At 48.4% G+C, this 11,209-nt stretch overlaps 3 protein-coding genes across 3 annotated transcripts; 1 reads left to right on the forward strand and 2 right to left on the reverse strand.

The window, feature by feature from the left end:
- Nucleotides 1–507: 507 nt before the first annotated feature.
- On the reverse strand, nucleotides 508–2,762 carry CSUI_010624 (pppde peptidase domain protein; the record flags this gene model as incomplete). The annotated part of the gene is made up of 2 exons (XM_068070727.1): nucleotides 1,458–2,762; nucleotides 508–629 (listed from the first exon to the last, which is right to left on the reverse strand). The coding sequence occupies exons 1-2, from the start codon at nucleotides 1,936–1,938 to the stop codon at nucleotides 508–510; spliced, it is 603 nt and encodes a 200-aa protein (XP_067917295.1). The 5' UTR covers nucleotides 1,939–2,762.
- A 1,119-nt stretch (nucleotides 2,763–3,881) lies between these two features.
- Nucleotides 3,882–7,915, forward strand: CSUI_010625 (intraflagellar transport 52 (protein ngd5) family protein; the record flags this gene model as incomplete). Its single annotated transcript, XM_068070728.1, has 2 exons — nucleotides 3,882–5,423; nucleotides 7,356–7,915. One exon carries the CDS (start codon nucleotides 3,882–3,884, stop codon nucleotides 5,421–5,423), a length of 1,542 nt encoding a protein of 513 aa, XP_067917296.1. The 3' UTR covers nucleotides 7,356–7,915.
- Nucleotides 7,916–9,164: 1,249 nt separating this feature from the next.
- On the reverse strand, nucleotides 9,165–11,167 carry CSUI_010626 (chaperone related protein). Its single transcript, XM_068070729.1, has one exon. The coding sequence runs from the start codon at nucleotides 10,207–10,209 to the stop codon at nucleotides 9,634–9,636; it is 576 nt and encodes a 191-aa protein (XP_067917297.1). The 5' UTR covers nucleotides 10,210–11,167; the 3' UTR covers nucleotides 9,165–9,633.
- Between the last annotated feature and the right edge of the window lie 42 nt (nucleotides 11,168–11,209).

An 11,209-nucleotide genomic window follows, 5' to 3' on the forward strand; every position in this document is an offset into this window, starting at 1 on the left:
CTATCTCACGACACATGAGAATATACATACAGACATGCGTAAATATATACATATATATGTATATGCGCGTATTTATCTATCCGATGTCCCTCATTCCTCAACACATATCTGCCTAGCTATCAACACGTGCATCCATCCCCGATATATACATATATCTATCTATATACATATATGTACACAAAGGCAAGTCTTATGTGAATGGAAGAGTCAACGATAAATTCAATCTCCACATCTACAGCGTATACATATATATGACGCATACATATATACATATATATCATGCATATATACATGTATAACGCATCTATGCAGGTATATGCAGTTATGGGATATGAAGACTGCCTTTTTCAAGAGGGAACGAAGAAAATCTAGCCAGAGACGAGGGACTATGAAGGAAGTGCCGACCAAACAGTCACACACAGGAATGAAAGAAAAGGCCCCTCGTGTAGCCACCTTGAAGAGAAGAACAAGACGAAGAGACAGAAGAAGAAGAAAGAAGAAAGAAGCCTAAGAGATCTGGAGAAAGAGAGTCGTGAGAGTATGACATACATACCCCATGACAATAGTCTCTCTATAGATATGCACGGGATGTTTTCGCGGTCTGTTGATCGTTATACCTGACGAATCATCTACAGACAAGAAGAAAACAGACAAGTAAAAAGTGAAAGAAAGATCTGTCAGAAGTCCTTTCTATCTCGGCGAGGGAGAGGGAGAGAAAGACAGAGAAGAGAACTACCAAAGAGGCGGATAGAAACAAATACGACGAAGACGAAGGAGCCATGCAGAGACACAGAAAGAACAGCAAGAGAGAGAGAATAGCCGATAGACATAGATTAGTAGAGAAGGCGACTGCGTTTACTGAAGAGGTAGACGACGACATCCCGAGTGAGACTGATAAGCTCGAGTGTATCTACACTTGAAGCAAAGATAGAAAGAGTCGTCTTCTTCTTTTTCTTAGACGATTGCTTTCTCTTTGCAGAAAGAAGGGAGAACGGAGGAGAGAGAGAGATACCTGGGCCGGTAGAGAGATAGGTGATGACACGAGAAGCTCTGCCTCCGTGGAAATAGGAATAGGCGCCCTAGACTCTGGGGAAGTGAGAGAAACAACTCGTTTCCATAGAAATCGCAATTGGCTGGAGTAGACAGTGCCACCTACACATATCCTTTCGGTGTATGATCATGATCTCGATCACAGAGCGTAGTCCGTCTCCTTATGCGATGAGAAGCTAGGAAATGCGGGAGAGAGGATGGATGATGACCTGCCCGGCACTGACACCTACAGACTAGACACTTTACCTCGAAGACGAACAAGGTGAGAGTCGTAGATGGATAGATAGGAGGTCAACGCATAGAAAGAGTGAGACAAGAAAGAAGGAAAGGAAGAAGAGAGAACGAGAGAGGACGGAAGAAAGAAAAGAAAAGGTTTCTTCCTCCGATCTCCTAAGAAGATGACATACCACATGTTTGGCCGTAGCAGTATTCGATTCCATAGACCTCTACGCCCGCATGAAAAGCCCCGGCGCCAAGAGGTCGCATGACTTTGTTCACATATTTACTTATGGTCGGATCGAGATCATAGACGTGGAGATAGACGGTGTTAGGTGAAGGAAGAGGTGGAGAAGGAGAAGGGTGCAAGTCTGATTTGCCAGTGTGTTCGATGAGGGAGGATGTATGAGACAGATTTGAGGTGGTGCTTCCCCCTACTTTTCTCTCATCTCTTTGATGAGAATGTGAAGATACAGAAAACGTGTCGAGCTTCTCGAGATCAGCGCATGCTGCGGCACAAGCTAAGAGATCTTGCCGTCTTCGATCAACTGCAAAAGAATGAAGATCCAAGGGTAGAGAAGAAAGATGAGGAAAGAGAGGCGAAGCAGAATGTGAAGAAAGAGAAGACGAAGTCGAGGGGTGTCGGGTGGTGAAAGTCCCGTCTTCCCTCATGGTGGTAAGGGGGAAGAGATGATGAAAAGAATCCCGAGAGAGAGAGAAGACGCTGTGTGAAAGACACCTACATGCAAGAAAAGATAGATTTCCTTGCAAGCAAGTGGAACTGCGGAAAGATAAGACAGAGAGAAATGAGACGTTTAAGGCTGTCAGTAAGTCGATCTGAAGGTAAAAGAAGCCAGGAAAGAGCTGGCTTGAAATACTTTCATTTCTTCTTTGCTGAGTTCAGAAAGGAACATGGAAAGCTGAGAGTGGATAGTCCAGAGAAAAAGAAGAGAAGTTGAAAAGAAAGAAGAAGTGACGGAGTAAAGGAAAGAACGAAGGAGAAATGCGCATCGGAGAGAACCTCGGGTGCAAGAAAGTTGTCTAGCGCCGGTGTACACCGGAATTGCCGCGTGTGCGCGGACCGGCTTCCTTATGGTGGCATGTTCGCTTGAGAAACGAGAAGCCTGACGTGGAGAGATCAGAAAATGAGAAAGGAATCCTCGCGACATTGAAGAAAAAGACAGGAAAAATCGAAGTCTGGAGAACTCTGGCTGGATTCTTGCCGAAACAGCCGATCACCATCCTCTAGCTTAATGGTAAGAAGAGTACAGTTGGCCAGTGCTAAGAAGACAGTCAAAGAAAAGAACTGGGAAATGCAGCTGAGAAACGAAATTTCGTTCGGCAGAAGCAGTCTCCGTTGACCTTCTTTCAAGGCTTCTCACGAAGACAGCGAGCTGACATCCAACATCGAAGCCTGTGCCAGCTGGCTCGACTTTTCGAGATTTCACTTGAGAAAAATCTCGCGGGACTGACCGAGAAAGGTTCTTCCGTCTTATCAGCAAGAAGAATGTTTACTCTCCAGTACGCTGTCGAAGTATCGCCATCAGCTGGAAATTGAGAGGAGCAACTCTGCGGTAAAGGCTGCTAGTGCTGCTGTGCATGCATGTCGGTTTCTCGCAAGATGTTCTCCTGAACGAGACCATGAGCTATTCCTACGGAAAAAACCGATGGTGGTCAGCCCGCTTTTAGAATGAGTTTGGGCAGATCGATGTCCCGCCTGCGTCTAGACTTGGGACCAAGCCTCCTTCTGTAGCTACGATACAATACTACGACGTCTTTGTCGGAGAATGAAGGCAGCTTTGCACAACAGACTCTTTCACTCCATGCTAGAACACTACCCTGACACTCGCCCAACCTCTGGACATGCTGTATGAACATAATGTCCCTTCTTTACTCTCCAGCAGTGCAGCTTAGAGAGAGAGAGATTGAAGACGTGAGCCGCTCCGCTAGAATGGAGTTCTACAGTCACGTGCCAGTCTGGTATATCCGTCCGGTTGACAGCACTTGTTAAAGTGCTCCTCATTTCGCCTATGTTCTCCAAGTGAAAAATTGGGGCCTTCTAGAAGGTTGTTTTCCTTCTTGCTGATAGCCTAGCTTCAGAGGGAACTATTTGGTAAATCTCTGGTTCGGCAGTTGCCCTTGAGATCAGGGCGTTTCACTTCGTAGTCCGGATGGTAGCAGACCTGCGGTTGCTCGACCTATATATCCGCGGCTGTTAGCAGAGAGAAGGGAGCCAGGGCTCTCCCGGGGTTGAGCCAGAAGCTTTACATGAGGGATAAACCCTAGGTTCAAGGTGCCGTAAAGACCCAAGTATCAGCAAGGACATGCTCCAGAGTAACGGCGGTACAAGCTCTGCGATGCACCTTCTCTCCCATTCACAGTCAAGGACAAGAATTGACACACTCGAGGTTCACAACTGACTTTCTTGCGGATTTCCGTTCTTGGTTACTTACGATAGTGTTCTAGCGCCCCAGATTGTCCCTCTAAACTAGCCTAAAGAGTCACAGCGATAAGTAAGCGTCCGATGAGTTGAGACAGTTCGTCCACATTTTGCTATGTGTTTGTGGTTGGACTAGAAAAGAGCTTTTTTTCTTTCTTGCATATCGTACGAGAAAATGAGGACGCAGAGACCGCGTTCCCCCCTTCCTCGTTTCTCTACCTCGGCGGCTGGAACAGCACCTGAACCAAACAGTAGTCGACAGTCGGTGCCACTGAAAAGTAACCGTGTGGTGGAAGAAGCTCTACGGGGCCGGCCGTTGATCGTGTTCGATGTGTCAAAGAAGGAGGCAGGTGATCCGACGAAGAACTACAAAAGACTTTCAGGTGCTCTGAAGGAACAAGGACTCCAGTGCAGAACAAATGAAGAGGCACTGAATTTATCGTGGCTTCAAGACGTCTCTGTTCTGGTTCTCGCTCACCCAACCCAACCGTTTACCGCTGAAGAGCTTGAAGCACTTAAAGTCTATTTTGAGTCCGGAGGCAGTGTTCTTGTCCTCCTTGGTGAAGGAGGAGAGTCTCGGACTGGTACAAATATCAACTATTTCCTTGAAGAGTACGGCATGACGGTGTGTGCCGATGCTGTTGTACGGATGTCAGTAGCATCTCCAGCATATTTGCACCCCAAAGAAGTTCTCATCAATGACGGAATGCTCTGCAAAAATGCGCTCCAGAAGCTTATAGACGAGCAATCAACAACACAGTCCCGAACAGAGCAGACAGAGAAGAACGCCAGGCTGGGAAGCCTGTCAGAAAGCACTCCTAGGAACCCGGCATGTGACGGAGGCAGTAAGGATATAGCCGACCTTATATTTAACAACAACACGCATCCATTCGTATTTCCCTACGGAGCGAGTGTAAGTGTACAGAAGCCTGCATACGCGTTTCTCTCAAGCGGTATTACAGCTCACCCATCAAGAAGACCCCTCGGGGCTGCGTATACTCACTCTGCAGGGGGGAGGCTGGCGGCGTTAGGGAGCTACCGCATGTTTGATGACGACTTCCTCGAGAAAGAACATAACTTACACTTGCAGAAACTTCTGTTTCAGTGGTTTCTTGAGGCGCGTGAGAACGGAGATGATCAACTGCGTCTTTCCACAGCCGACGAGGCGGCCTTAGAGCCTTCTCGCCCCGTCCCTGACACCGCAACTTTAGCCGAGCGGCCTCTTCCCTGCTTTCAAGAAAGCGATGGAGACCTTCCATCTGATTTCAGAGAGCTCTTCCATGGCAAACCATTTCACATGGACCTCACTCATCTTCCGGAGGTCAAACAGATCTATAAGCAACTAGGGGTGAAGTATGAACCTCTCTCTGTTGTTCCACCCAAGTTCCTGTCACCTTTGCCGCCATTGAGGCCCGCAGTCTATCCCCCGCTGATGAAAGATCTCCCGGCATTGCCTCTGGAGTTATTTGATCTGGACGCCGAGGTAGAGTCGCCGCGGACAAGGTTGGTCAGACTGGCCAACCAGTGCACGGATGACGCTGATCTGGGGACACACATACAGCGAGCTGCTGAAATCGTATCGATACCTTTGTTACCGGGAGAACAGGAACCGGGTGAGGGGGAAGAAAGATCATCCAAAAACATTCTTTGCTCGTTGATATATCAAATATGTCAGCTGAAGCTACCTCAGCGCGAGACTACTTTGCCAAGTAATTGACGTACCCGAGTTCTTTTCTGCTCAAAAAAAAACGTCAAGCCAGAGGCAGCACTTCTCCTGGCAAGACGGCAATGGGCAGCTACCAGTGCCAATGTGAAGTGAGCTGAAACCCAACAACTGTAAACTATAAAGTCTCCTGACATCACTGCCTTCTTGTCCGGTGCCTCTCCCTACACACACTCCAGGTTCTCGGAGTGGCAACGGTATCTGGAATGCAAGTCGGATGGAGATGGGCGCAGCCTCATAGCTGATGTGGTGAGGGGCACTCAGAGAGATAACCCGCTGAGGATGTCATTCTAGGGAGCAGCGACATGGTTACCAGCAAAGTCTCCACGTGTCGCAGTGAGGCCTTATGCCGTATCACGACTTGCCAAGCTCTGTTGCTCATTTCTGACGCTGTGGTAGAATGCTGGAACGATACCCTGCTCTTGGAGTCAGCCCTCGAGACTAAGCAAGCCACGCCAGCATCACTCCGCTCTTGTCCGGTCGTGACTGGCCTGCCGATCACGAGCTCTGAGCCGCAACCCCGGAATCTTGCACACGAAAGCATGCGGGATTTCTGCCGCTGAAGTGGTTAGAACTCTCCCGTGTTTTCATTCCCCCCCGCTTCGGTCAGAAGCAGGGCGGCGGAGCACCGGGCTTAAGGATGCTGTGGCACACCGCCGGACAGTGTCTGCCCTGCTGAGTATCATGTGCACGCTGCCTCACCTCGGCACGTGGTCCCTAGGCCCACTGTGGTCTTCGTGGTCAGGTTCGCTGGCCGCAGATCGGTCTTCACGGCTGCTCCCGAGAGAACTACGACTGGCACCCTCGTGGCGTTCCAGGTTGAGACGAGCCAGACAGTGGGAATCACCATCCGCTCCGAAAGACGCGACAGAGTGGAAGTGCTGAACAGCAGCCTGGGTTCCCCCAAGACGGCCACTGGATCTGGATTCGTTAGTTGACTCGAACTCAGCCGATAGGTAAAAGCTGTGTTCTTGGCGAGGACTGTGGTTCGTGGTGTGGCTGCCAGCCTTGTTGGCACAACAAGGAGGCCGGGCCCAGCGAAGAGGTAACCTCTTACAAGGCAGACTCAGCCGAGGCTCCCGGCATATCCGTCTACCGCAGAGAGCTTATTTGACCAAAATATGGAGTCCCCTCAGTGCCGTCTGCGGACTACCCCCCGTCAGGCACAGGAAAGTGTTCTGTGCCAGTCACCCATCGGCGTACGTTCCCAGCGGAACCACCCGTGACCTAGCATCCAGCTCATATTCGGGCCGGCTAGTCTGTCCTGTCAAAGGGCACGCGCTTACACGGTAGGAGCCGTCTGGAATGGCTTGCTTTGTCTTGATCGCTGCCCGGAAACTAGCGATGCACTCCACAGCAACGGTGAATGATTTGGACTGTACTTTCAGTTCCAGATTTTGTTCGTGATCCTACTGGCTAAAGTTTTTCAGCGTCACTTCGGCGGCAACACTCGACTAAGGTAAGGTTCGCGCGCGGCGATCTCTCCACTTGGGCGCAGATCGAATCCTGTGTGGTTTTTCTTGTTTCTCTTCCCTTCTTGATTTTTTCCTTGTGGTCACTGTGGCCAGGGGAGATACCTGTGAAGTTGCACCGGCTCGTCCGGTGGTACGCGCTGCAGGTGCTTACTGCTCCAGATAGGCGATCTATGCGTGTTCCTGTGTTTAGGCGTGCGATAGGGGCTCCTCTTTCAGATGAATCGGGCATCCAGGAACAGTGTAATCCGTTTTCTGCCGGCACTACCTGATTGCACACGACAGGCATCACCACTTCGTCTTGCGTGCATTTCTGTGCTGTTTGCAGATTTCTCAGCCACTAAGGTGATTGTTTTTTGACCGCCGCCGATTTCCAATTTTTTCTGATTAGACGCTGGAACAATGAGGGACTACGCAGCAATTGTGCTCTTGGCGCACTTGGCCACATGGGCAGTTCATGTCGGAGCCAGCGAGCGCAGTGGTGTAATTCCCTCGAAGCCATGCGATCCCAAAGCGGACCCATCCTCGCCTGACGCCTGCCGGACACCCGTGAGAGACTTCGCTAAACCGCAGCGGGATTTCGATCTAGAGACGCCTGTCCCGTCTGACCATGAGGAGCAGTCATCAAAATCCCAGGACAACCCCTCTCGAGCCCAAAGAACTCGTCAAGATCTGCCGTATTTGTACGATGCGAATGCTCGCCCACTCACTGGTGATATCACACGCGGAGAAAGCTACCCTCTGTACTACACCTCTTACCATCTTTTCGCTCCTTCACCAGCAGAGGCCCGTCTCCCTGGTATCGAGTACTTTGGAGAGGAACCAGAGAGTACAGATCCTGCGTTCTATGGTAAATACCAGGATTTGGCTAGGCAGGTGTTTGACAGGGAATTTGCCCGGCTGCAAAACTCGGGAGACCCTCGAGCTGAACGCTTCCGTCGTTCCGAAGGTAACAATCCCCGACGGCTCCGACGGTTTGCAGAAGACTGGGAGGATGACGGCATGCGGTTCTAAGCAACTTGGGAAAAAAAATCTGTACGGGGGTTCCGGGCATCATGCTAACTCGCTCAGTTTCCGCTTTTTTATTAAATGAAGTCGTCATCAGATTATATGTTTGACGACGTACATTTGTAGTAAGCAATTTGGCTTCATTTTGTTGAAAACCTACAACCACGGGCAAAGCTCCCGCACTATCTAATTCTGCTGCTCTAACTTCACGGTGCGGCGCACCGACTTCTCTTTTTTCCTCTTTCCTGACAGGTATTGAGTCTATGCCCGTGCATAGAAGAGTCCACCGAATAGCGGCAAGCGACAGATGATGATCACTCAAGTCTCTTCTCGCTGATATCCAGGGATCGCACACATCAATGGACTTCTCTGTCTCACGCGCTTTGTCACGAAGTACCAACAGGTTCAGCTCCCATCCGCAACTAGGTCAGGACCCTGTTTCACATCATTCTTGAAGGAAGAATACGCTCACACGCGATAAAAGGGTTCCCCAATCTGTCTGTAGCGTTACCGTTAGCTTACCGTTGCTTTCGCTGTCTATGATTGGGAGTTGAGGCTAGTCGTGTCCATGGCCCCTGATCGCCTTGCTTCTGTTTTACTCGTCATTCACTCATGCTGACTACACCCGGATAGTTGAGCTTTCTCCTTTCACTGTGACTTCGTTTGACTTTCTCTCACACGCGATATCACCTCTCGGCGACTTGACACCTAGATCCATCACTTTGGCAACGAACGTTCATACCCCGCTGAGGGATCTGCAGCGGCGTAAGTAGATCAATTTGCTCCGCATGCATTCATGAGTTGAACTATGGGTGTCAGAGGTCTTACCATTGCTAACTAGACCTCTTGCTATCTATACTTTTTGCTGTTTCTGTCGAAAGAGCGCGGGAGTGGCACCACCAACCTATTAACGAAACAGCAATCACGGCTAAACCTCACTACCGAGCCATTGTTTGAATGACCCTCCTACCTCTGTTACCTATTCACGTGTTCTATCAAAGTGTATGATCGAACTACGGTTTCGAGTCTATTTTCACTTAGCTTCCTATTGTGTTCTATCCGTTGTCTCCTATCTGCTCACACACACATTCTCTTGTTACCGACAGCAAATTGTTGAAACCAGGGCCGGGTGGCGAATGACCAAAAGCCAAAAGATTCTAGACTTGCCCGACGTTGATCCAAGTTACAAGTTCAAAGATTGATTTCTTTTCATATGAATTCGTCCTTTTTCAAATAGATCAGTGGGTCTAAACACTTCGAGAGACTCACTCCTTCACGATTATCTCCCGTACGCGACCCACACCACCGGACGTACCAGAAAAGACCAGCGACTTCAGCAACACTGCATAGTCTATGATGTACAACAACATCATTGCCAGCCTTGGGGTTTTTTTACTACTCCTTCATTCTTTCATTCACTCACTGACACACAGACACCTTAGCGGCGCGACATAAAGCTTTACAGCATCACCATGTTCCTTCTCACCGGATGTCTTTCTGCACACACACACTACCATTCTTTACTTTGAAAAAGTATCTTTTCTTCAATTCTTTTCTTTTCTCCAGCTGATGGTGTTCTCAAAAGTCACCTCACCGACAACGGACGTTTTCTTGTTTGCCACATGCACCCCTACTCTTTCTTTTTGACTCCTGCTTGAGCCGCCGTCCTCTCGTGGTTTCTTCCTTGTTAACAGACAGACAGACACCCGTTATGAGCTATGTGTTTAATCTCTTTCAATGGCTACAACGGTGTTAAGATCTACCTTCAAATCGAGGCGGCGCATTCCTAGAATTAATTTTTTGATTTGCTCGTTGATTTTTTTGATCTTGTCTCGTGTGTCTTTCATTTCGGCTTCTTGCTCGGCAGAGGGTTCTTCCCCCGCTGCCTTTTGCGTTTCTCTGTATTTCGACTTCAAGTTATCGAGCTCCTCTAATAAGAGACCTAAATCTTCATCGAGAATCATTCTCAAATCTTCTGAAATGGCTTCAAGAGCTTTGGGAAGTTGTTCTCTCAAGAAGAGAAGCTCTTTCTCTTGTTGCGAGCCTCCTTCTGCTTCGCTTAAGGCCTCTTCTAGGAGGTCTTCGCTCTCCTGAAGATCTTTCAATTTCTTTTTAAGAGATTTCACACTTGCTGATTCGTCAGGAGGTGTGACGTCTCCTCTTTCTGCTTTGATTTGAGACTCTAACTCCTTCAGTTTGCGATGTAACAAGGAGACTCTTCGCCTCCATATGAGAACTTCAGTCGCTGTATACGGGCCTAAGGGGATAGCTCTTTCTCTTTCTTCTTTCAGTTGTGTCATGAGATAGGTATAGGTGCCTTTCAGTTGATCTAATGTGTATCTGAATTTGCCCGTAGCTTCATCTAGATCGATAATCTCTGGATGAAATCGCACCGTTTTCTTTAGGAAAGACCCGAGAAGTTTTGCTTCTTTCTTCTCTTCTTTCTCAGCTTCGCGATATTGCGTTATATCTTCGGTAAAGCCCTCATAAGCATCAGATACTGCATTGTAATACTCATGGTGATCAATCACTTCTTGAATCTTCGTAGCCAGAAGGCCTTTGCCCTCTTCTTTAGAGCTAGAAGAAGAAGTGGAGGTCTTCAACTCGTCTTCTTCTCCTTTCGTATTCACAGTTCCAGAGGATGAAGAAGAGGTCTCTTTTCCCTTCTTTGTCTCTTCGTGAGGAGGAGGAGAGGGAAGAGCATTACTAGCCCCTTTCTTTTCTTTGTCTACACTTGCCGCCGCTGCTTGCTGTTCTTCTTCATGTTGCAGTTCATTCACGACAAATACGAGGTCTACGGCTGGGGCTGATCCTGACGCAAGCTTGTTCTCTTCTTCTACGACTTTCTCCAAATACTCCGCTAAACAAGAAAAAGGACGGACAGACAGACACAGGGGGAAAAAAGATCAAGATTTCATTCCTCTCTACGTAAGTGGGCTGTGCCTGTTTCTCTCTCTTCTTTTCAGCTCTCTCTCATCATCTTCCTCATTCTTCCTTCTGCTCTACTCCATGACCCAATACATACCTATCTCTCACTATATACATACCCTATCCTATATACACATCTATCTATCTATCTATCTATCTATATGTATACACTCATCAATGTCTGTATCTTCACATAGGTGCTTCCAGCTCGGATAGCAAGAGAGAAAGACAGATGCTAAGGTGGCCGAGAAGAAGAAGACAGAAGAGGACAGGAAAAGGATGGATAAGTTCATCTAAGACCTGTCTGTCGACTTTCCTTCTTTTTCTATCTCGAGAAGAGGAACACGAAGAAGAAGTTGTCATCCGAAGAAA

This window comes from Cystoisospora suis, assembly GCF_002600585.1.
Source record: "Cystoisospora suis strain Wien I chromosome Unknown contig_7876, whole genome shotgun sequence".
In the NCBI taxonomy this organism is placed as follows: Eukaryota; Apicomplexa; class Conoidasida; order Eucoccidiorida; family Sarcocystidae; genus Cystoisospora; species Cystoisospora suis.